The sequence below is a fragment of the Nanorana parkeri genome, unplaced genomic scaffold, assembly GCF_000935625.1.
Source record: "Nanorana parkeri isolate BGI_ZX_2015 unplaced genomic scaffold, ASM93562v1 scaffold1849, whole genome shotgun sequence".
NCBI classification, from domain to species: domain Eukaryota; kingdom Metazoa; phylum Chordata; class Amphibia; order Anura; family Dicroglossidae; genus Nanorana; species Nanorana parkeri.
This window is the reverse complement of record NW_017308117.1, coordinates 189,297-213,832: the sequence shown is the minus strand read 5'-3', so window position 1 is coordinate 213,832 and position 24,536 is coordinate 189,297. Positions and strand designations below refer to the sequence as shown.

Genomic DNA, 24,536 nt, shown 5'->3' with positions numbered 1-24,536 from the left:
ACCGATTCACCACATTTGGTCGATAGTCAGAACAGATTTTCGTTTGCGCATTTGTTTTGTACGAAAATGCCATTAATCCTTCGATTTTCGTACGATTCGAAAAAAAGTTTTCCAGCTTGACTGATCGAGGGAACTCGGCCAGAAGTACAGTAAAAAAAAATCGTTGGGTTCCCATCAACTGATCGATTATCATTTGAAAGACCATTCGTGGGCTATTTCTGAACGGTAATCGATAGGTGCCTTAGGCCATCAAATCTGAACCAACGTTGGACAACTATAGCTACCTTACAGAGTCCAGAACAAGACAGCAATGAGTCCATTTTAGCGGTCCTTCTGATGGTTGGGCTTTGCAGGGGTGTAGTAGACAGCACCTCCTATTGATGGAGCTGATTGTTGTCGCACAAGCAGAATTTTCAACACCCTGGACAATTACTGCAGAAAACCCATCGGAAAGGAAATTCCAGCAAAATCCAGCAGTGGAAGTCTCATTGAGGGCTTGTTCACTTCACATGCATTGCACTGTGTTGGTCAATGCAGTCCCAATGTGTGTACATGTCAAAAAGCCTTGTTTTCTATGTTTCAATAGTTTACAATAAAAATAAGATTTTATTCCACTACAGCCCATTAGGTAAAGGCAAAAGCTCAGCAAAAACTTACCACAATGCACATCATCACTCCTTGTCAACCTATATCGGCTGTAGTGTGAATGGGTTCTTATAGAAGGGGAATGTCTCATTGCCTGTCACTGCCTTAAAGTGCCAGCCGAACCATCTTTTTTAAGTTTTGGATTGAGTGTAGAGAGATTCAAACACTTGTCAAGTTTTTATTGCTGTCTGTGTCCCCATTATGGAGATTCACCCTCTCTTTTTGTCCTGGTCACTATTATCACCCAGATTTTGGGTGGTCACCAGAACCGGGAAACCTTCCAATGGAGACACCAGTTCTGGTGACCCTTCTGATCACCAGTGATTTCTCTCACTCTGGAAGGATTTTCTCTCACTTCCTGTTGTGGCCATCACACAGGAAGTAATGGAAAATCTATCCAAAGGGACACAGAGGGCAAAAAAAGCTGTCAGGTTTTGAAATCCATCCTTATTCTATCCAAAGCTAAAGAAAAACAAAGTATTGACTTCAGTTCTACTTTAAAGATTTTACAGATTACTAAGGGAAATCCAATAAAATAAAATAAAATAATAAACTAAGATCCCAGACAGATAAAATAAGCTTCACACAAAGTATATATTCAGCCAAACTTTTTTTCTAGTTTCGGATAAGGATAGTGGGGAAATGAGGAGGAAGAAAGTCTCTGTTGGGTTTCTTACTGCTATCTAGGGCTCTGTCAGTGGCGTCACAAGGGGGTGCGGGGGGTGAGGCCCGCACCCGGGTGTCTGACAGTCATTTTGGTGTCACCCCCTCTAAAAAGTCAGGCACTCGGTCATGGACCGAGAGCACGACAGTGTCAGGAGAGAGCAGGGGACCCGGCGCAATACCTCATCCCGCCGGGTGAACAACCCCTCCTCTCTCTGCCGGCGTCCAGCACCAAGATGGCCACCGGCAGGCGTCAATCAGATGGTCGCGTATGCGCGAGGGGACATCACACACATGCGCGATGACGACACGGCGGGGTGCCACCCAGTCTAGAGACCGAGTGACACCCGACCTCGGGACGCCCCTGGCTCTGTTATAGAGATGTAGCCTCATTTACTGTCACTCATTTACGGTGACAACAGTTATACTAAGGAGGAATTGAGGGAGAATATAATGGAGCCCCATATGGCAGTAAAAACACAACAGCGGTTCTAGTCCTTCCCCGCTCTATCATCAAAAACAAAACAACAAATGTTTGGCTGGATATACACTTTGAACGCAAAAAAGGCATTATCAAAATATGAATGGAAAGAGAATACAATAACTTTCAGTTGGTGCACGGCCATTTCCAGCATACGCGTACATTTAAACAAATCATAAGTAGTAGTAAAAGCGCTATCAAGTCAAGGTTATAATTGCAGTTACCATGTCCTGGGGTGTCCGCGTTTCTCTTACTTTTCCAGTGTCTGAACCAATACAGAACTTCTCTCTGTGTTTTTCAAGTAATAGCGAAGATTTAAAAGTCATACTGCAACTCGGGCAACGTAATATGTCCGTCATTTTGACAAATCAGACGGACTTTTCAAAAGTCAAATTTTTCTTTTTAAAAAGCCAAGGGTTTCATCCTCTTACTTCCTTGTCTTGCACCTTCCAATATTAAACTCACATGTTTGGGTTTCAAAGTTAAAAAAAGTTGAAGCTGAATTGATGTTCCTGCAACATCATAAAGTTATTTCGGTCCTCAGTTGCATTACAGTATTTGTTGGCTGAAATGTCCCAGCTTCTGATTGTAGTCCTGCCCCTCCCCAAGGTCTAACAATGGCAACCGGTTGGCAACCTATGTTTGTGTATAACTGAACTCGCAACAAAGCTACAACTACTGATTAGGAAGGCTTGGGAGTGACATCTACAGTTAAACCTATGCATTGCACATCACTGAACCCCATGGCTGCGTTTGCATATAGGTGATGAGGTTAAGATTTTCAATAGCACAAGCTGGGTGACTAGAAATTGTATTTGATTTAACTTGCTATCTGCTTATGTTTACTGTGATTGCTAAAAATCAAACATGTTGCTACTCTTGCCTCTAATTAATTGTTTTTTGTTGGATGGCGTCAGTCTTGATCACAAAATAAATTATTAGGGACTTGGTTGGAGCAATGTGATTACCGATGATTTACAGATGCACGGCTCCTGCAACTGCTAATTACATCAAAATTGCCATTGTGGCGATTGGTCTCTAGTAGCAATGGTCTTATTTAGAGCGGTAAAAAAGTGACAATAAAGAACAACTCCGGGTAAATTTTTTATTAAGCCTTACAATGGGGTTACCCCCGCACTGCAAGGGTTAAGTGCTCATTTTTGCCTAGGGTCAAAAATAACAGATTTATACTCACCCGATCCCCCGAGCCGGCCAGCTGTGATAGAGCTGTGACAGAGCGCCCTCCTACATGACTGCTGTAGCAATGGTGTGTCCCTCAATGTCCTCACAACCTGTAGAATGTGATGACCCAGGGAGTTTAGACCACTGCAGCGGAAAGGGAGAGGGGCTCCAGAGACCGGTCTAAGAGCAAGGACCGGGTGAGTATAACTTTTGTTTTTTACCCTGAGCACTTAACCCTTGCAGTGTGGGGGTAGCCCTACTGCAAGAGTTAAGAACATTTTTGCTCAGAGTTCTGCTTTAAAAAACCCCAGAAGCTTTAGCCCATGATGCTTCTATGCACAGTATATTAGCACATTATGGCAGTTTTACCTGCCAAAGCAATCCCGTCTAGTGCCGTGATCCTCCCTCTCTGGAGCTTTCATCTCCGGCTCAGTTCTCTTCTGGGTTCGTTGTCTTTGGGTTCGTTGTCTTTGGCCTCTTGATTGGCGGGACGGCGTGAAGTAACTTGGCATGCCTGTTCTGAGCTGTTATGGTAGAAGAGACTTAAGCTGGCCATACACTAGTAGAATTCCAAACTAACTTTCGTACTTAGTTGATGGGGTCGACTTTCTGTTAGTTGATTGGGTCAAATCGACAATTGATTTTGACTGTAGTGACAAAAAAACTCGAAGGAGCAGGATGGAAATTTTTTCTCGAACCAACAAAATTCTAACAGTGAATGTGGTTTTCACTCGGGAAACTCCATTCATTCCAAAATGAAATGTTAAAATAAAACCAGATTTTGTTTGACATTCGTCAAGTGCCTGATGGCATTATAGAGTGGCAAAGAAAGATCTTACATTTGTAAAGAAAGATCTTTCGTTCGGAAATCTACTAGTGTATGGCCAGCTTATCTCTGATCAGCAATTTAAAAAAAAGTTTTCCTTTACTTCCACTTTAGTCTTATTTAGAATCCATGCAAAGATTACTGTCCATATACTGTTCATGCCTAGTGCAGAAACCCATAGCGACCATACTTAATCCTTCATCCATTTAATGTAGTCAGATCAATGTAAACTGAATCTTACTCGATTCTATTGCACTTTGCCTTATAACATTAGCCAGACTCCCTTTTATTTATTAATTGAGGCAGATGGCATTACTTAAAGTGTACTAGCCCACGGGATCCAGACAGAAATAATCTTTAATTGTTCTGATAGGTACAAATTGATGAATGTTGAAATGTGATTTGTTTCCAAGGTTTACTACACTCATTGCAGATTTTCACTGGATAAAGTAAAGTACTTGATGATGTCAGTGGAACAAATAACAGGGCTTTATGCACTAATGCGATTACTGTGCATTTAGTGAGCGCATATTTTCAGTTATTAATATAGTGTTTGCCTGGATTCTAGGCAGATAAAAACACATCATTAAATGTATTTTGTCATTGCAAGCAGTGTAAGTACCTGAAACAAGGAGTCAATCCGTCTACGTGCTGACTAGAAGCACACTGATAGGAAGAGAAAGCAGACTGCCAGAGAGATCAGCTCATCTATGTACTGCTTCTCCTTTCACTGTCCAGTCATAGGCTTTTGGTGGGCCCAGGATGACCAGGGTTTAGGGTTTAGAGGAAGTGGCTTAACGCCAGCCATATTTGCTGCCACCTAATGGCATAAAAAGTATTGTGGAGAAAATCTCTATATTGATTCTGTAGCAAACGCTGGTTGTTATTTTATTTTTGAATAAGCTGTTCATTTTGTTCATGATAAGCTCTTTACATTTTTGCATGTTGGAGCTAAAATACACTGAGGGTAATTTATCAAAACTGGAGTAGACAAAATCTGGAACAGCTGTGCACGGCAACCAATCAGCATCCATCTTTCATTTTCAAACCTTAACTGAACAAACTGAAGAGAGAAGCAGATCGGTAGCCACAGGCAACTGCTCCAGATTTTGTCTGCTCTGGTTTTGATAAATCCCGCCCAATGTGTATTTTGTCATAACAGGTCATTCAGTCTCCACAACCTGAGGTTTCAAATAATCTCAAGTTTAGCTCACAAATGTGGTTTACTAAGAAACACCTCTTTTATATTAGCTACACCAGCCCCACTGCATTCTGGCCCGATTCGGTGCCGGAACACACTGGATCACATCCTGGCCAGCTCCCTGTGTTTTGGTACGGGAGGGGGTGTGGCAGTGCATTGAAGTCAGTGGCACTGCAGCCACGCCTTCGGGCTGCAGTGCGATCGTCCTTTCCCAAACTCGTGACACATCAATGCCTGCGTACCGGTCCGGTGCGGTGAGAAAAAATAGTGCATGCAGCATAGCCATAGGCAACTGCTCCAGATTCTTCTGCTCCAGTTTTGATAAATTCCCCGGACTGTGTCATAGGGAAAAAACACAAACCCCCACTGGAACATATCTACACCCTCCTACAATGGCTGAATGGAGGCGTTCTAGAAGGCCAAACTTTGACACTTCAGAGTTTTCGAAGAGATGCATCTCACAAAAGTCCACACATAAGTGTAATCAACACATTACACTTACCTACTTCAATCTGAAGATAATTCCTAGACTTCTCCTTACATCTGGACAATATTAAATGAACATGTATAACACCACTGTACAAGTGTACGTTATCCTAAATGGCTATGATATTATATTATGCTGCTGTTTTGTATGCTAGCAGTCCTTAGTGGCTTTCTCTCACTCCCTTCTCTCCATCTTAAAGTTAATACTGATATTTGAAAATGGTAAGTTAGGACTGGTTGAAGGTTGTATTGTTCTTACGTGTCTCTTTCAGTATCCTGAAAGCAGATCAGTACTGTTGAATGAAGACTTATTGCTTGTATTCATTGAAGGTAATTTGTATAATAAGATGTATGTCTTGCTGGCATTCACATTTATTATGTGCCCTCTTGATACAGATGGTAACAGTAACACACTTGGATGTCCTCGTATTTTTCATGACTCATGCTATACAGTGCTCTCTGAGCTCAGTTCATTTAAATAAGAATAGCTATTTGCGTCACTAGCTACTTTTGCTTTCTGGCAATGATCACACATAAGTAGCTGAAGTACAATGGATGCAATGGATGACGTTGGAATATGGTTTTGACTCTTTGACAATAAGTAAGCCTGAATTTTGCCTCAGCCAAATATTTTCCTTTAAAGTGTATGTAAAGCTATTTTGTAACATGTTTGAATAAAGTAGGAAATAGTTGAAGCAGTTTTCACTTTTTTAAAATATTTTTTTCACTTTTTTAAATTTTGTTTATTATTTATTTATTTTTTACTGTGTGGGGGGGGGGTTGGCTTCGGGGAAATATTAGGGGTCCAAACAGACCCCTGACTCCTGACATTTACCTTGTAAAATAGAAAAGAAATTGAGGACACCAAATCCTCAATTTCTTTATCTACAGCCTCAGCACTCAATGAATGGGGAGTACAGAGGCTTCCCATTCAAATACTTACTGTTCCTGAATGGGGAGGAGCCTCTGTACTGAGTGCTTCTCCCCATTGAGGAAATCTTGAATGAACGGGCTGTGATGTAAATCACATGTTGTTCATTCATAACTGGGGACACATAGCACTATGTGTCCCCAGTTATTTACAAACACTGGAGTGATCAGACGATCGCTCCAGTGTTTGTCCTAGGACGAGCTGTGACGGCCGCACGGCGCCCTTGTTACCATGGCAGCTCGCACACCCCTAAGGCCGGCCCTGCGCCCACCCACGCTTCCTCCTCCACAGCGGTCGGGACCCGTGACTTCTGCAGCTGGGAGCAAGTGGAGCTGACACAGGTAAGGGAGTTGGTATTTGCCAACTTTTTTTTTTTTTATGTTGGAGCATATACTGTATCTACGGCTTACTAGCAGTAACAAAAATATTTTATACTACTTTAACTGCACAAGTTCACCCCAAGACATAGGGGTCTATTCACTAAGCTGTGAGTAAGCCGAGTGAATGACCGACCTAAAGCGAAGTGAGCCGAATGCTGTTCGGCTATTCACTTCAGGCTGATAGGGCTGATTTCAGCCGTACATAGGCTGGCTTCGTTTCGGCCTAACATGCACAGCATGTTCAGCCGACCCGAAGTGCAGGAGTTCGACTCAGCCGACCCAACATCTGGATCGGCTAAGCCGAACCTCCGGCAGGCTTCACACTGCTGTACGGTTCTGTAAACAAAAAACTCCCCCGGGCGCTCCGGGAGTCTCCCGCTCCCGGCCGCCAAGGAGACAAACACTGCTTTTTCTTTTTTTCCCCTCTTTATTCTGACACGGAGTTGTGTCAGAATAGAAAAAAAAAAACAAAAAACTTTTTGGCCATAGATGTACATGTCTCACATAAATGAACTACAGTAGCCACCTCTTTATGCCCAGCTAGTGTGGCCGATCCACAATTGGCCAATTACTGGAATACATAATTTTCAGCCCAGAACATGCTGGATCAGTAGAATTACTGCTATCTGCTGGTTTTTTTGTTGTTGTTTTCTGACAGCTTCTGCCGTCAGAAAAAAACAAAACACACACACACAACATGGGAATGAATAGCTAGATTCCTATTGGCTATTTCAATTTGCAATAGCCAATAACAAACTAGCTATTGTACCCGCCCTCTGCTGCTGTCAATCAGTAGTGGGGACCTGATGGAGAACTGCAGCAGATGGCGGGTGCAATGCTAGTTTGCTATTGAAAATTGAAATAGCCAATAGGAATCTAGTAATGCATTCCTATGGCCAAAATGTGTTTTTTTTTTCTCTATTCTGACACGGCTCCATGTCAGAATAAAGAAAAAAAAAAGAAAAAGCAGTGTTTCTCTCCTTGGCGGCCGGGAGCTGGAGACTCCCTGAGCGCTCGGGAGAGTTTGCTGTCTGGAGATCAGTGTCCCTGGTTAGCTGGTAACCAGGGACACTGATCTCTCTGCAAGTTGCCGGAGCCAGCCGTAAGATCACGGCTGGCTCCGCCCAGCTGTCAGAAGTAGGCTGTCGGCCGGCCACTTGGCCTGCTTCGGCCCCAGAACCGAAGAAGTCCTGGGGCCGAAGCTACGGCTAGATCCTTCGTGAATAGACCCCATAGTAAAACAGATGAAACACTTATAATGGTAGGAAGGGAGCCAGGCACTACTACTGGAGTCAGAAAAAAAAAAAAAAAGATACTGACAAAATATATTTTATACTGATAGATTTATTGTCTGAATACCCGAAAAACTTTGTTAATAGTGCCCAATGAAAAAGGGGGAAAGAAAGTTAAAAAGGTACATAACTGGAAAATGATTTTAGAAATATTCTAGAGAGCCACTAGACAAATAACTTTTATTTCATATACAAATCACATTTTAAATGTTGAACTCACCAAAAAAAAAACAAAAAAAAAACAGAATATGTCCAATTTCGAATGAATATACTTGAGCAAGCAAAGATTTATTTTTGTGCTCAATATGGAAATTTGCACATATGCCAACATTAGAAACTAAAGATCACCTGAAACAATATATTTACATTTTGGACTTGAGACAACAGTTGTGAAACATTACATGCACAACAATTTCCAAATGGATCCTTTTGCATTAGATTGTGGTACATCTTTGACAGTGTATTGACCAATATAATTAGAAATGTGATGCCACAGTTAGATACTTGATAAGACAAACCCTTACCATACGCCAAGGGTAGGCAACCTCGGCACTCTGGTGGTGGAACAACAAATCCCTAATGGCATTGCAAGATGGGTAGCGGGGTAAAGGGTAATGGGAGGCCACATTTCTGGCAATAAGCTTTAAAAGCTGGTACCTATCTAAAGTTGTGACTTTCTCAGGTTTTTATATATTATGCCCAATGTAAAGGTGACCACAAATCAAGCTAGTTAATCTCACTTTTTTATGAGAAGATATACAAGTTTAGTTTTACTGATTTCTCTTAGATATGACTGCAGGTATACAGAAGCATGCTGGCTAACTACCTACTTACTCCGTAACCATGGAAGCATACTCTAGAATTAAAGTTTCAACTACATTTAAATTACTTCACAACTGATGAGGAAATTATTTTATTTTTTTACAGAAGTAAAAGGTTTTACTGAACAGTGCAATAGTGAGGTATATAAGCACCTATTAATGTCATGTATTTTAAGATTGAAAAAAGAAAAAAAAAAAAAATCAGTTTGCCATGTACTATTGAAATACCAAATGCTGACATACCATTAGTTCTTACAAAACAGGAGTTGGTCCAAGTCTGTTTATTAAACATATTAGAACCTCTATGAACCAAAAGATGAGCAACATTATTGGGACTTTCATGTCATGTATCCTATACTCTTATCAAATAAACATGTTAAAGAATCAGATGATAATTGTTTGGGCTTCAGTTGTTTCAGTTTCACTTTCATTATAAAGTTCAAAATAATTGCTGGGGAGAAGCACAATGCCAGTTCCATTTCTGTAATCGGAAACCTCTCTTTCAAGTTTTTCCAGGTTGCGTTCTTGTCTTCTGCATCTCTGGTTTGCAATTCGAAGCTTTTTCCTGAGTTTGTCAACTTGCTCTTCCAATTGTTGTATTCGCCTTCTCTGATGCACTGTATCCTCCACTGTGTAATTGTGATCACAAATGACTGCTATATGACTGGGTGTGTATAGAGGAGGGAGCAATAATCCAATAGCAGGGTCCATTTCGGGAACAGAAGGAGGTACTGGCATACTTTGCTCCTCCTTTTTCACAGAGACACTCTACATTGAAAGAAAAAATTAATCAAACGTATCGTTTTCAAACAGGAATAAAAACATATCATGAAAACAAAATTTCCTAGAACTACAGCTTTATAAAAACAAAGGAACAGCCTAGGACCAGAGACACAATAGGAAATACAGTTGACATTAGGGGTACATTTCTAGAGTGATTTTGGGATCATCCTTGTTGAGAAACTATAGCAAGATATAACAAACATCTCATTGTATTGTTATTTGCAGGCTAGGCTAGACAAAATATTTACCCATCTTTGGTCACATTAGCTCTAAGGCTGGGTTCACACCTAGGCGTATCGAATATGCGCGTTTCGTGCCGCGCGTTTTTACCGCGATTCGCGACAAACGCGCGTTTCCGAGGGCTACCTGGATGTTTCCCAATGGATACACGTGGCAAATATGCCCCACAGAAGCTCCTGTACTTCTTTGGGCGTAGGGCGTTTTCTAGTGCGTTCATACGGCCTGTAATATGCCCAGGCGTGAACCATACCCATAGGAAATAATGGGATTTCGGTGTTTGAGCGTTTTGCAGAGCGTAGGAATGCGCTACAAAACGCCCGGGTGTGAACCAGGCCTAACAGGCCAACAGCAGATTCTACCCTGTGGCTGAATATTTACAAGGTCTAAATCCCTGGCTTAATATCAGAGAATTTGTCCCACAGTAAACATGTCTATTATTTCCACCTGTCAGCATGTTCACTGTCAACACATCTGCACTGCACAACCGGACTAGCTCACAATGCTGACCTTACCTATCCCAGTGCTGCTTTACATGGGATTACAGGAAGCTGATATCAAAGCAAATTCAGGAGCTTCCAGGAGTTGCTTTAAAAAAAGTATTATTTATTACCTACTGATCCTACCCTACCAGTAGATTCTTTTTTTTCATTTTTTTAGGACAGTGATGTTCATTTCTGCAGTAAAATTGCACATCAGCATTGTCACCTTGAGGGCAGGGTATTCCTAGACTGACTTGTCATTTTGGATGGACTTTAAGTAAGTGACACACAAATTAAAGCCTAATATCAGCTAACATTTGTGGTTGATTCACTAAAGCAAATAGGTTGTTCACTTTGCAAAGGAATTTGCACTTTGCAGGGAAACTTTCCCTTAGCTTAGTGAATGTGGTGTAACTTCACTTTGTTAAAAATACCCAATCAAGTGCAAGGAAAATAAAAACAAAACAAAACCCAGCATTTTGGGTAATGGAAGTCAGTAGAGATTCCCCTCATTCACTAAACTAAGGACAAACATCCTCTACTAAGTGCAAATGCCCTTGCAAAGTTAACAGCGTATTTGCCTTTACCTTTATCAACCCCTTTGTATGCGGTTCCTAACACAGGTGTATACCACATGAATAAAAAGGTGAGCACTGTAAGCATGCATGTTAGTGTTAAATGGTTCTTTTCAACCCCTCTCACTACCACTTTTCCTGGACAGCTTGGGCTGTTCAAGGTAGCAGAAAATCAACAGTTATACTGGCAGAAACAACAGCCCACCCAGTAAAACAAAACTGTTCTCTGAGGCAAATCTGAAAAACAAACTGATCTGTTATTGCTAGTGACAGACTGCATCATACAGTATATGACATTTTTTTTTATTGTTGCCAATAGTTACAGTTAAGGACACATTACGATAATAGTTTTTTTATTTTTCCCATAAAAACAACAGCTTCAGGTAAAATTAATCCATTGTCCTAGCTGGTACTTCTTTAGAGAACCTTCCAATATTAAATTGTTTGGACAAAACAAAATATTTACCCATCTTTGGTCACATTAGTTCTAACAGGCTAACAGCAGATTCTACCCTGTGGCTGAATATTTAGAAGGTCTAGTCAAAACTACTAATCCTTTTATATTTTGTGGACTTTCACATCTCTATGCTGTGTTGTGTCAACAAATGTACAATAAACGCCCATCCCCATAAGGTGCCGGTCCATTTGGCCACTCCCCCGCGGCCCCCCCTCCCGCTGGTCCCGGGCTCCGCTGTGCACGGTGCGAGCCCGGAACCAGCATAGTGGTTCTGTGACAGGGGATCAGAGGGAGATCGGTACACGATCTCCCTCCGGTCCCCTCTCCGGCATCAGAATGCGGACGTTCACGCAAGTTTAAAGCTTGACATGTTTGTTGTCTATTTACCCAATGTAACCACGTATTTTTTATTTGACCAAATAATTGGGTAATAATAATTGTATTATAACATAATGTTGTCAGTAATTGTTCCTTAAAATAGTACAAAATAAAACCCCCAGTGGTGACTGAATATCTCCAAAAGAAAGCTCTATCTGTCCCCAAAAATTGTATAAAATTCATTTCAGTACAGCGTTGCATGACGGAATAAATGTCAAAGTACTGCAGCGCTGAATACTTTAAAATGGCCTGGCCAGGAAGTGGGTATAAACACCCCGGTCTGCAAGTGGTTAATGTACCTTGTGATTAAAGCTCAACTCTGGGCTAATTTTTGGTTATGTCCCCCCAGGCATTTGCTGCAGAGAGCATCATATGTGTCATCACATTAGTGCTGCTCTCTGCATCATTCAGGACCAGCCAGTGTCAGGAGGAGGACTGAGGAAGAAGAGGACCCAGCATGTCACATAACTGGCAAGAAGATACCTGAAAAATGTAAATACAGGTGTGTTGGGGGTGCACTGTATTAAGGCCCTGGGGTGCCATTTAAAATGTAAGGTATTGCAGATCACCACAATAGGTGCACTACAGTAAGGAGCGTTTTGCAAAATGTTACCGCAATGCATAGATCTGAATAAGCCCTCAAAAACACTAATAATAATTCTAATCTCTCTAGTAACCAACGGAGATAAATAAAAACTGATAAAGAGATAGAAGTGCAAACCATTCAACTTACTGTTGGCTTGATCTCGGTGTAAGAGAACACAGTTGGAACTGCATTATCCTTCAGAAGTTTATTATTGCAGGCTCTTTTAAAGCTGTCTGGTGTAAAGTGGTCAGAGCAGATACTACTATACTTAGTTGGCTTAAAGTCGGCTCTCCTAACTGCAGCTTCCCATTTCTTGCACAGGAGAGGTCTCGTCAGTGGAAACCTGTGAAGGAGGTAGAAAATAAATGCATTGTTATTAAACATTCTAACACAGAAAAAATCCAATAGCATTGACTATGTTACAGCATGCAGCACAAAACGGAGCATCTGTTCTCTCTAGGTGAATGTTTATACACTGGTTTTCTTTTTTTTTGTAAGATATACAGTACATTCTAACCCTTAGGCCTCATTCACACGAGAAAAGGCCGGCACGTACAGCTCTGTGCTGCGTGCACAGCCGTATCGGGCAGCTCCCGGGAAGGACAGGTGCTGCGTGTGATTAGTATGCAGCTCCTGTCCTTTCTCTATGGGAGTATGTGGCCATACGCCCCCCTACGCTCACCCGCCCTGCACGTCTGTGCGGGTGTCCATACTCGTACCCTGACAGGATAGATCCTGTCTGCGTCATGTGCGGGTGTCCCGGCTCGACCTGCACTCGGGGAGAGTGTAGGGCGGCGTATGGCCGCATACTCCCATAGAGAAGGACAGGGGCTGCGTACTAATCACACGCAGCACCGGTCCTTCCCGGGAGCTGCCCGATACGGCTGTGCACGCAGCATGGAGCTGTACGTGCCGGCAGTTTCTAGTGTGAATGAGGCCTTAGTGTATGGTGTGGATAGATAATATCTATCTATATCACGGTTCAGTTAAGCCTCATTCATGCGGGTCTGGATGCGGATTCCTGTGGCAAAAATCAGCGGATTCTTGCAGCAGGAATCACAGGTGGCTCCAGCAGCTCATCCTGCACAAAGCAACGACAGGTTGACAGTAGTTACAGCTGTCCACCGCTATCTGCATGTATCAGCACATCCAGAGGTTACCTGCGGCTAAGGACAGGTGTCCGACCCTGGACATAGGGCTGGATATGCAGATAGCGGCGGACAGCCGCGGCTCCTGTCAGACTGTCATTGCTTTGTACAGGCTGAGCAGCCACCGCTAGCCGGAACCACATGTGATTTCTGCTGCAAGAATTTGCATCCACAATTAGAATCCACAACCAGACATAAAAGCCTTGCGTGAATAGGCCCTATAGTGGAATAAAGACTCTATCACTATGCCCCCAAAGCCACTTATCGTTCCCTCTCTTCCTCAGAGCGGCTGTGAAATACCTGGGTATGGGGAGAAAACATGCAACCTCCTCTCATGATGCAGTTCTCAGACCTGGCAGCCAACATTGTCACTTGAAGGACACGTCAACAACCCTGTGTAAGCTCTGTGTCAGGACTGGGATGGCAAAGGAATGGATTGTCAGGGAAGCACAAGAAAGGGGAATAAAAGTGGGTAAGTAAATAGACATTAAAAGGCATCTCTGTCCTGATGGGCACCCCAAAACAATGTGCGGTGGTAGCCAAAGCATGTCAGCGCACCACAACACATATAACGTCCTGCACTATCGATTTTAAATAACTGAAAAACTGTAATATAGTCCATTTTGTCCTGCTGCTATTAATTCCAAATGGTCTGCCTAAAGTGGACCTTGCACCTTACCCCACTTCCACACTGAGGAGGGCTACATCAAGGGCCTTTCTGGTGAGATCCTAGAATCGAAGAGTATCTTAGGCCTTGTTCACACCAAGCGTGTTCCAGGAGCAGAGCAGTTACAGACCGGATCAAAACTGCGTCCAATGTATTCCAATGGTATTTTGGGCTTTAGTTCACACCGCAGCGTTCAGTTCCAGAGCATGTAAAAAAACTGCAGCAAGACCTATTTCACCTGCTCTGGAACACATGCAAACGCATCAAAAACGCATGTAGACGCCCTGTAGACTAAAAGCCCATTCTAAACTTTAAAAAAAAGTAGTTTTTTTTTTGTTTGTTACCAAAAACGCATCAAAAACGCATCAAAAACCCACTGCCCTGCGTGTGCAGAAACTCTGCTCTGCATTTGGTGTGAACAAGCCCTTAAAGTAGAACTGAAATCAAATTTTTTTTTTTTCAGTTTTGGATAGAGTAAGGAAGGGTTATAACCCGTCAGCTTTTTTTTGGCCATCTGTTACCCATTGGGCAGATTTCCGTTCACTTTCTATCCAAAAGCCACAAAATGAAGCGAGACCAAATCCCTTCAAAGTAAAAGGAAATCCCTGGAGGTCAGCAGGGTTGATGACAAGCCAAAAATTGGGATTTTCTTTCACCTTCACCAGGACAAATACAGAAAGTGAATGTCCCTATTCGGAGACGCAGACAGCAATGAACACCTGATAGGGTTTTAATCCCTCTCCACTCCATCCAAAATAATAACAAACAATAACAAAAAAAAAAAAGTTTTTTGGCTTTAGTTGCACTTTAACCCTTTTCCTGACAACGATATAAGGTGTGCATTCCAGTGCAGTGCAATTCCACAAAATGGTGCGTGCAGTTTTATTCTGAAGTAAACTTTGTTTGTAACACTGCATTTGTGTATTTTATTTTAAAATCAAGGATGGTATTTATTAAATACTTTTTATCTGATCAAAAAAAAATTGAAAGAAATCGGCCAACTAATCGATTATGAAAATAATCATTAGTTGCAGCCCTATTGTGGTTTGAACAGGACACAAAAGTCTATATACTCTAGCGGTAACCTGCATTGATCTGATACGGTGGAACGCGGGTCAGCGCTGTATGTGTGAACGGGGCCTAAAGTTGCTTTTTGCAAGATATGAGATACTCAGGGTTACCAGTTTATCGATGGAAGGATGGTAATAGCACCCTTTCCAGCATGGAAGCCAGAGGCGCGTTCAGTTGCTCAGCCGATGCGAGTGCTGAGTTAGCAAACCGCCGCTGAGCGCTGTGCTGCAAGTCAGCACTGCTAACTTAGCACTCACAGCGGAAGTCTATGTGAATGTAGAGCGCTGAGTGACGGAGAAGGTGGGGACAGATCACCAGCGGCCATTGTAACTGTTGGCACACCTGGCACATCTGTAGAAGGGTGCCTGAACCCTGATGGAGAAAATCACAATTCAGTGTGGGAACATACACATTTTATGTTTTGGTGGATGAGCACACCAAATATTCATTGGAAAATAGTATTTATTAGTCAAACATATTATCCTTTGTTTCCGCCATTTTGCTTTGCACTGTGCAGCCAGAGTGTTCAGTGAAGCTACTCCAGCCAACTGAAGTGCTGCAGAACAGCTACTCAGCACTTGGCTAAGGAACTGAACAGGTCCCTGGTAAAAGTTTTTTTTTAAACTTTTTTCTTTAACTATAATGCTGCATTTCTACATAGCCCAACACAAAAATGTGTATAACTTTTTATAAATAATTCAACAATATCATATATATTTTATTTTTTTAACACTTTTTCTGTAGTATACAAATTAGTAAGTGAACTACTCATAGCAATGCCACGTTACTCAGGCATGCATAGAGATAAAGTGGAGGGAGCGCGCAGCAGAGCAACAGCTCGGGCTCGCGCATTCCTCCTCGTCACCGGCTCTTGCGCTCCCCTAGAAGGAGCGGCTCGCGTGAGGGCGCATGCGCTGTTCTCTTTGCGGGGACCAGCACTAGTTTCAACTGTTAGCCTAACAGGCGACGTGCGAGCCGTTCGCTCTGTACTCACTTGTGAAAGGAGATGGGTTTATCCTTGTCGTAGCGGTTCTTGCAGCCGTAAGCAGAACAGGATTGCACCATCCTTGCCCGCTCCTACCGCCTCGCGTGTTTTTTAGGAGCGTTCTTAGGCTGGCAGTGGGTCTTCTACACCGGGAAGTTACCAGAGTCTTTTAGGCCTCCCTGTTTCAGTTGTATGGTTGTCGGGGTGGCTTTAGACCTCCCGCTGGGGTGATTACAATGATTTAAAAGAGCGCAAATTAGTGAGTTGTTCTGCTCCCGAGTCCAAGATGGCCGACAACGCTTCAATCGGCGTAACGCTTGTTAAATGAGCGCTCCCTGCAATTTGCTATCATTGGTCATGTGGCTATATTTGCATACGACACGCCCACTTTATCACCACTTCGGTGCGTGATGTAGGATGTGTAAATGAAAATCACTTTTAATGGCTGTATTGTTAGTGATGTGTGCAACCTATATAATGGTAGTTTAACAATTGCTGGATGAAGCTGTACTATGGCAGAGTGTAAGCTGCCATTTCCTGGCTGCTATGGTGAATTAATAGTTTCAATACATTTTAAAGGCATGGTCCAACGTTAAAATAAAATTGTACACACATTGAGGGCCTGGTCATACCATAAGGCTGCGTTACTGCAAGCTGTTGCACAACGCGCCTAGTGTGCATTACTGTGCGTTAGATGCATTGCAATTCATTTCAATGGCACCCAACACCTCCCAGTGGCTGTGTGTTGCAGTACAGTGCCTGGTACCACAATACTATGCGTCGCAGTGAAAAAAAAAGTAGTGCATGCACTACTTTTTTTAACACATGGCCATTGCGAGATGCATTGGGGTGCAATGCCAATGAATTGCAATGCACCTAGCACATGGTATTGCTTGCTAGGTGAAATAGCATGCGTTAAAGGAGAACTATGAGGTGAGTGCTTTTCACTCATCCTCATAGTTCTAGCCGACCTGTGACAATGAAACTGTCACAGGTCGGCTCAGTAGATCGGGAAGTGAGCGAACACATACCGGCGTTCGCTCCCTTCTCGATCATGTCAGCTCTCTGTCGTGACTGGAGGGACTGGATTCCCCGCTCCGATCCTCCAGCGCTGACTGGCGGAACGGACCGGGGAGGGGGCGGGTACAGCTGGCTCTGCCTCTAGATAGGCAGAGCCAGCTGTCACTCACGCAGCTGGGCAGATCCAGACATAATTGTCGGGATCCGCTGCGGCATTGCGGTATACTGAGCCCTCCCGTTACCCTAAGGAGAACAATGGGGAAAAGTCCTAACCCCATAGTTCTCCTTTAAATGCATGGTATTGTGCGATTAACACAATGCTATGGTGTGAACAGGTCCCGAGGGCTTGTTCACACTAGCAGCAAGTTAAAACGCTGCATTTTGCCATGGGACTAGTGTCTGTTGGGTGACAACGGTGAGCCGTGGTGCCTTGTGTTGTTACAATGCAAGGCGCTGTTTACATTGTACAAAGTGCATACTCTATTCACGTCTCCACACGACCGCTTTTTGATGAACTGTGGTATGGTGGCATCCAGTGCACTGTGGAAAAATGCAGTATTTTTGCATTTCACCACAGCACATCACACCTGCGTTGTGTAAATAGGGCGCATAGAAAGCAGTTCTTTTCTATGTGCCCTTGTGGTGATTGGCATTGATCTGGTGTGGAAAAACACCAGTCACCGCTGTATCTGTGAACATGCTCTTATAAAAGAAAAAAAATGTGCATTCATTGTTATTATTTATTTTTTTCAACTGGGTCTGCAAAGCATTGTTACCGTGACCAGTGGATGATTGGTACAATGCTCTGGCTCCTGCAGACTCTTCCTCCAGCCCCTGTCTGTGCTGAGGTACCCACTTTGTTATGGGACAGGAGAAAGTTAGCAATATACTACAAGTGCGATGATGTCACTGCACTTCCATTGTTCCTTTGATAACTTCAAGTCCCTCTGCTGCGGTGGCAAATTCAGAGACCTGCCAAATTCTAAAAATTACAGGAACCTGTGGGGATAAGAACCAATTCAGGTAAGTGGGGTGGGGAAATGTGGCTGAATATGGGTGAAACATCATTTAAAGAGGAGGAAGTCCTTTGTGACGAAACACGTCAGTTAGGCGGGCACATGCTGACATTATTATTATTATTACACAGGATTTATATAGCGCCAACAGTTTGCACAGCTCTGTACAATATAAGGAAACGTTACAATCACAATACAATTCAAGACAAGATGGTAACGAGGGCCCTGCCCGTGAGGGCTTACAATCTAAAACCCTGTTCAGGAAGTTCAGAGGAGAGGAAGAGCACACCAATTGTCCCTATTGTTGAGATCGATATTCCTTATGTTGAATGTGAGTAGTTTAAAAAAAATGTAATAATGGGATTTTAAAATATTACACCATGAGCGCATTTTACTGATGATGGAAAGTTTTCTATGAGATGTGAAATACCAGCCGGAGGAGTATATGCGGATAACCAATCGGTTTGAATATAAGGAACGGAGGATCACTTGTGGTTTATTAATCGGAGGATCATTATATCTTGCTGTCTATGACCATCTTATTTTAAGAGGGTTGTGAAGATCTGGTGATTGCAGAATGTATGTGGATCACCCGGGAACAAGGCACTGTTTTGGATGGTGAAGCACGGCACCTATTAAAGGGGAAGTGGATATATTTGTACCCATTCACGTCTGGATTTATTCACCTTTTGGATATTGATTTCTTTTGGCACGTTTTAGTGGACTGTATAGGCTTCAATACATTAATTTATATATAGAGGATTATAGTGAGCACTTTTATCTGTTTAGATGAATAATATACCACCATTGGTTGATATGTTATATATATATATACACTTTATATAGATAATATACCGTATATATAGATAATATTTTGGATGCACTTTGGGATTTCTGTTTTTTCATGTATAATTATGATATATATATATTTGTGTATATATCTCTTAAGTAGGGATGCACCGATATATCGGCTGCCGAAACGTATCGTCCGAAAATGGCACTTTCGGCTAAATGCCGAAAGTGCCTTTTTCCTGCCGGTACATCGGCGCATCCCTGCTTTCTTTCCTCCACACTGGGCGCTGCTCTGTCTCCCAGCGGGGAGGAGAGAAAGTGACAGCCGGCCGACCACTGCGGGAGGAGAGCGCTGTGAGCGGCTGGCGTCTCTCCTCCCACACCGCTGAGCCTCCTGTCACAGTCCGGCAGAGCGGTGTGTGGGCGGAGACAGCCAGCGCTGTCACAGGAGGCTGAGCTCTCCTCCCTGCACCACTTGCTCAGCCTCCTGTGACAGCTGTCAGGAAGGAGAGCGAGTACAAACACTCAGTAATCAGTGATCGCTGAGTGTTTGTACATAATTGAGGACATGGTATGGTTACTATATCCTCAATTAGGAATTAATGGGAGTGATCAACATCACCTCCTGTTCATTCATGATTGTGGACATAGTAAACATGCTATCTCCACAAGTTATGAATGAACAGGAACACTCAGTATAGAGGATTACTGTTCATTTATAACTGGAGATACAGAAAGAGAGATGAGGACTTTGTGTCCTCCATCTCTTTTTCTATTTTAAAAGGGAAATATCAGGGATTTGTTTAGACCCCTAATATTTCCTCGAAGCCCCTAAAAGTAAAGTAAAAAATATTTCATAAAAAATGTTTATGTGCAGCTGTGGGGAGGGAAACACCCCAGCCCGTAACTGATTGGGTGGGTGGCCCCATGTAGCTTCAGGGTTTGGAAAAGCTGTGGTTTGGACATGGTTCGGTCCAAACCCAAGCTCATCCCTAGTCATGATACCCATGATTTCTTTTAAAGTGGAACTACAATTTGCAAACACCCCTCCTCAAGCAATGCAATGTACGCACTGTGCAAGCTCGCTGTGCCAACATCTTTCTTCCAGGTGCGGGTCTTCAGCCACCTTGATTGGCCATTGAGGGAATTACTTCACTACCGAATATGCATATGGGAGTTAATTCATTCTGGCACCAAGCCCCCATTTTGTTGCACATCTGTTACTAATTGGTGGAGACAGTTGTTAGGCACAAAAGGCAACGCAGCTTTTGCACATTTCTGAGCACTGAGCGACAGCAAATTGCTTAGATGTAAACAGGCACTAGCAAATAACCTGGTTGAATGTCAAGTGTTGAAGCGCTTCTGGAAACACTTCATGTAGCAGGTGTCAATGGGGCCTAAGGTGTGCCAAGATGCGCAGCTAAGTGTACACTCTACAGAAGATTGCAAGTAGTCGGGTAATAATTGCAGAAGAGAGTGATGTCTCTTCTACAATAAACAGCCCACCTGCCCCGAATTATTTTAAACTGATCTTTTGTTTACACCTGTGAAATTTTACATAGCGTAATAAGTTTATTAGGTCAAAAAATGTATAAAACAGCGCTAAGGTAAAATCATATAAAAGCCGGCTGGTCACTAAAGCGTGACTTCTTAGACTGGAATGATGACGTGAAAATAGGCCCGCCCCCGACGCGTTTCATCACACAGACGTTCTCAAGACCTGCCATCCCTTGAGAACGTCTGTGTGACGAAATGCGGAGGAGGTTTTTCTTTCCCTGGAGTCTCACTGAGCGGGAGAAGAGGATACACAGCTCCGGTTTCCATCTGACGAGACAAACGGCTCTTTAACATCAGAGATCCGGTGAGTGCATTCCCTTGAGGGGATTTTCTTGGTCTTTTTGCCTGGATTTTTGTTGGACACACCACTGAACTGGAAAACACACCTGATTTCACTGAGGGGTCCCCCTTTTTTTGGGTTTTAAGACTTTTACAGACTCAGTCAATCTTGACCACCCACATACATATATATATTTTATTAATAATCAATCACTAACACAGTTTTTATGCAGAGTTTTCTTTTTATATTTTTCATGCAGTTTTTATGCAGAGTGTTCTTTTGATATATGTTGTTTAATTTACACACAGATACATGCTTCTGAACACTTTTGTAGATTTAAACACATTCTATTTTAACTTTCAAGGGGTATATTTGATAAATGTTTTCTGTCTACTGAACAGTTGGTTTTTTACACATTGTTTCACTTTGGATTATTATCCTTTTGCACATTGTCAGTTTTCTCACTTTATTTGTATAAATATGACTGACACTTTTTTCATAAATTTTTTGATGAATGCTACATGCTGGGATCATAACTGTTTGACCTCCGTATATCTATCACTGAATGAGGTTCAGCGCTGTACTATTTAATACAATCTGGAAATGAACATAGTATAGATTTGGTTCCATGAATCAGTGCTGAATGCTGAAAAGAAATGTTTAAATAAGTATTCAAAATTCTTTCTCTTTTTCATACATGCTCCTTATCAATAGCCTTAAAAATGTTGTTCTTACTGTTTTGGGGTATTTGACTTCTGCTATGACCATGAGATGGCAAACTAACACCTCCTAATGTTAATCTTACTACCTATGTTCTCATTGTTTCTCCTCTAAAGCAGCTTCGCAAAGTTTTTTTGCATTTCACAGAGTCTTTTTCTCTTTTTCAATGGGCTTGGATTGTTCTGGAAAGCATAAGCATCTGGAAAGCATAAAAAACGCATGTAAACGTGTCAAAAACGCAACGCAAAAAACTAACCATAAAGAAAAAAAAACTCTATGGTCATCTGTGATGACCTAATCTTCCTTGGTCACTTTCTATCTGTGGAAAAAGGTGACCTTGTGATCTGTAGACCAGAAGGAACAATAGTGGATAAGTTGAGAAATTAATCAGTATGGTGGAAGAGTGCAGTGTATGACAGCAGGCATTCTCAATACAAAAATAATAGGAAGAAGGCTGATCAGTGGAGTTCTATAGCTGGAAGAGTTTTCCCTGGATATGAGGATATGTCCTCGGCTGATAAGGAGAGGTGTGGTGAGTACTTCGATGTGAACGGCATGGTTGTTAATATACTAGTAGTTCCTCTCAAATGCAGTATTCCAGCCACCCCCCTTCCCCCCACCGCTCCTCCTTAACACACTGCCCCTCCCTGTTTGGTCACTGAGACACCTGCAGCTGCTTTTCATGCTGCTCGTGTGGCTGTCTGTGATATTATATGCCATATGTATTCCCTCATCCAACAAAATGGGGTAGGGGGGGGTGTTTGAAGCTGCCCAAATACTTTGGATGAACTCCTGTTCAATGTCTTCAATTTGTGCATTGTGTGATGTGCAAGGTAAAAGGCAATTAAAGACACATAATACAAAGAGCATACTTTGCTCAAGAATATTCTTTATTCAACATGGTTAATAGCATGCATGTTAAAAAATAACACTACTACATATTGGTTTGTTAGCTAACAAGTCTCTAAATAATTAGGAACACAATGGAGAAATAAAGGACAATTGGCCAGAAATAAACTCAGCACAATCCAGTTTATGTATGTATGTATGTAGAATGTTCTAAGCTGTTCTCTAAATTTATGCCTGAGATGCCTGAGGGGCTTAGTCCATGTGATGGAAGTTCCTCCTCCCAAAGCCCAATGCCGCTTCCCTCGCAAGGTGCACGAAGGGCAACAGCAGTGCCTAGGGGGAGAAGATTTTCCGCTGCCCCTAATGGCCTATGGGCACAGAATGCAGAATTGATGGGGGCAGTTAAGGTATTCATGCAGAGGAGTGTGGACAGTGATTCTAATGCCCGCACACTCTGCATGTCCCTCTTGACTCCCCTGCAGGATGTGCCAAAGGCAAATGTACCTTTGTGTATGGCGGACCTTAACCTTTTAATCAAGGCCTACCAAAGAGGTCCCACCCCCATCCTATACGGCCTTGAATGATATGTATAAAAGGTCCCAGGAAGCAGGAGCAATGGCCCCCCGCCTCCTCAAAGGTATTATCAATACCCACCTATGCAACCTGCACACTCCGGTAGCCAAGGTGACATCCCCCCAGCTACCAAAGACAAATGCCGATGGGATCTAATCTGGGACAAGAGGGCAGTCCCATCCAGTCTTATTTTGATTTGTGAAAACTATTGGCATGTTTCTATCTTTGTAATTGTTTGTGAGACATATTCTGTACAGTTTGATGTTCTTACCATTTCTACATTAGAAAAATATGTTATTAAAAAAATGTGTTAATACAAAAAATTGACCTGTTGCTTTATAATAAAAAGTTATATATGCTACTTGACTTTGATTAGAGGAAATTTTCCTCATGGTTCATTATCATGTCTTGAACATCTGTTGGCATTTCGGGTTCTCCATAATGGTTCAAAAAACCTAATGACCTAGATTTGGCACAATTACATGTGGTTGGTTTACATTTGTCGGCACGACCTATGAACACTATCCCTGGTAAGAGGTTAATGTGACAATGAGGCGTTCTGTCGGAGAGACTGACTTGCGCAAATTGGTGTCTTGAAGCTGGAAGTCAGGTGTTAAGATCTCAAGGAGCGAATCAAAGCTACCACAAAAACAAAACGAAAAATTTGCAACATGTTACATAACACAAAAAAAAGGATTTTTAATGTGTGAGAGAGAGTGATAGAGAAGTAGAGAAAGAGAGTGTGAGAGAGATTCCATCACAAGGGAGACATAACAAGCAAACATTACTACCTAGATATCGACATGCTGGGGTATGAAAAAAACTTGTCTGTGTGTGCACGAAGGTCTGCATATAGAGTCCCAAACTGGCCCGGTTTTTGCGCAAAAGTTTATCAAACCAGTATTTTTAGGAAAAGCTTTAAGATCTGCTGTTGCTGTGGGTCCTCCCACCTCCCTGCTAGTCCCGACGCATGGTGCTGAAGTAAAGCAGGGAGGTGAGCAGAAGGTAGTTTGCATGAGTCTCAAATCAGCGCCACCGCAATAACTCTGCTGTGCCCGTTGCCCTCCCCGCTGCAGACTCACGGACTGTCAGCGATCTCTCCTCACAGCCTGTAATCGGCTGCAGCAGTCTGTGTCAGAGGGGACTCAGATCGCAGCAGCCGATTAAAGCCTGTGAGGAGGACTGCTGACAGTCTGTGAGTCTGCATTCCCCGTGCCGCCTCCCCCCACCCGTCATGCCCCTGCTGTGTCCTCTTCAGATAAATTGCCAGCCACGACAGGTCCAGGTCCAATCCAGCGGCTGGCAGCAATAGCCAGCCTGCTAATGGCTATTTTAACCCTTTCCCTGCCCACCCCTCCGTAGGGTCTGTGGCAGCGGTGATTTTACTTCGGATCCCCGCTGCCACAGACCCTACAAGCGGGGGACAGCAGCGGGGATCCATGTAGTCTCTCA

At 42.8% G+C, this 24,536-nt stretch overlaps 2 protein-coding genes across 2 annotated transcripts in view; both read right to left on the bottom strand.

Moving 5' to 3' along the window:
• Positions 1–2,173, bottom strand: part of LOC108799892 (coiled-coil domain-containing protein 17-like) — a 40,561-nt gene extending 38,388 nt beyond the window's left edge. Inside the window, exon 1 of the mRNA XM_018571825.1 lies at positions 2,014–2,173. Coding sequence (XP_018427327.1) covers positions 2,014–2,148 — 135 coding nt within the window. The 5' untranslated portion in view covers positions 2,149–2,173. The remainder of the gene's footprint in view (positions 1–2,013) is intronic.
• Positions 2,174–9,290: 7,117 nt separating this feature from the next.
• THAP1 (THAP domain containing 1) lies at positions 9,291–16,686 on the bottom strand. Its single transcript, XM_018571824.1, has 3 exons — positions 16,287–16,686; positions 12,554–12,749; positions 9,291–9,676 (listed from the first exon to the last, which is right to left on the bottom strand). The coding sequence occupies exons 1-3, from the start codon at positions 16,355–16,357 to the stop codon at positions 9,293–9,295; spliced, it is 651 nt and encodes a 216-aa protein (XP_018427326.1). The 5' UTR covers positions 16,358–16,686; the 3' UTR covers positions 9,291–9,292.
• Between the last annotated feature and the right edge of the window lie 7,850 nt (positions 16,687–24,536).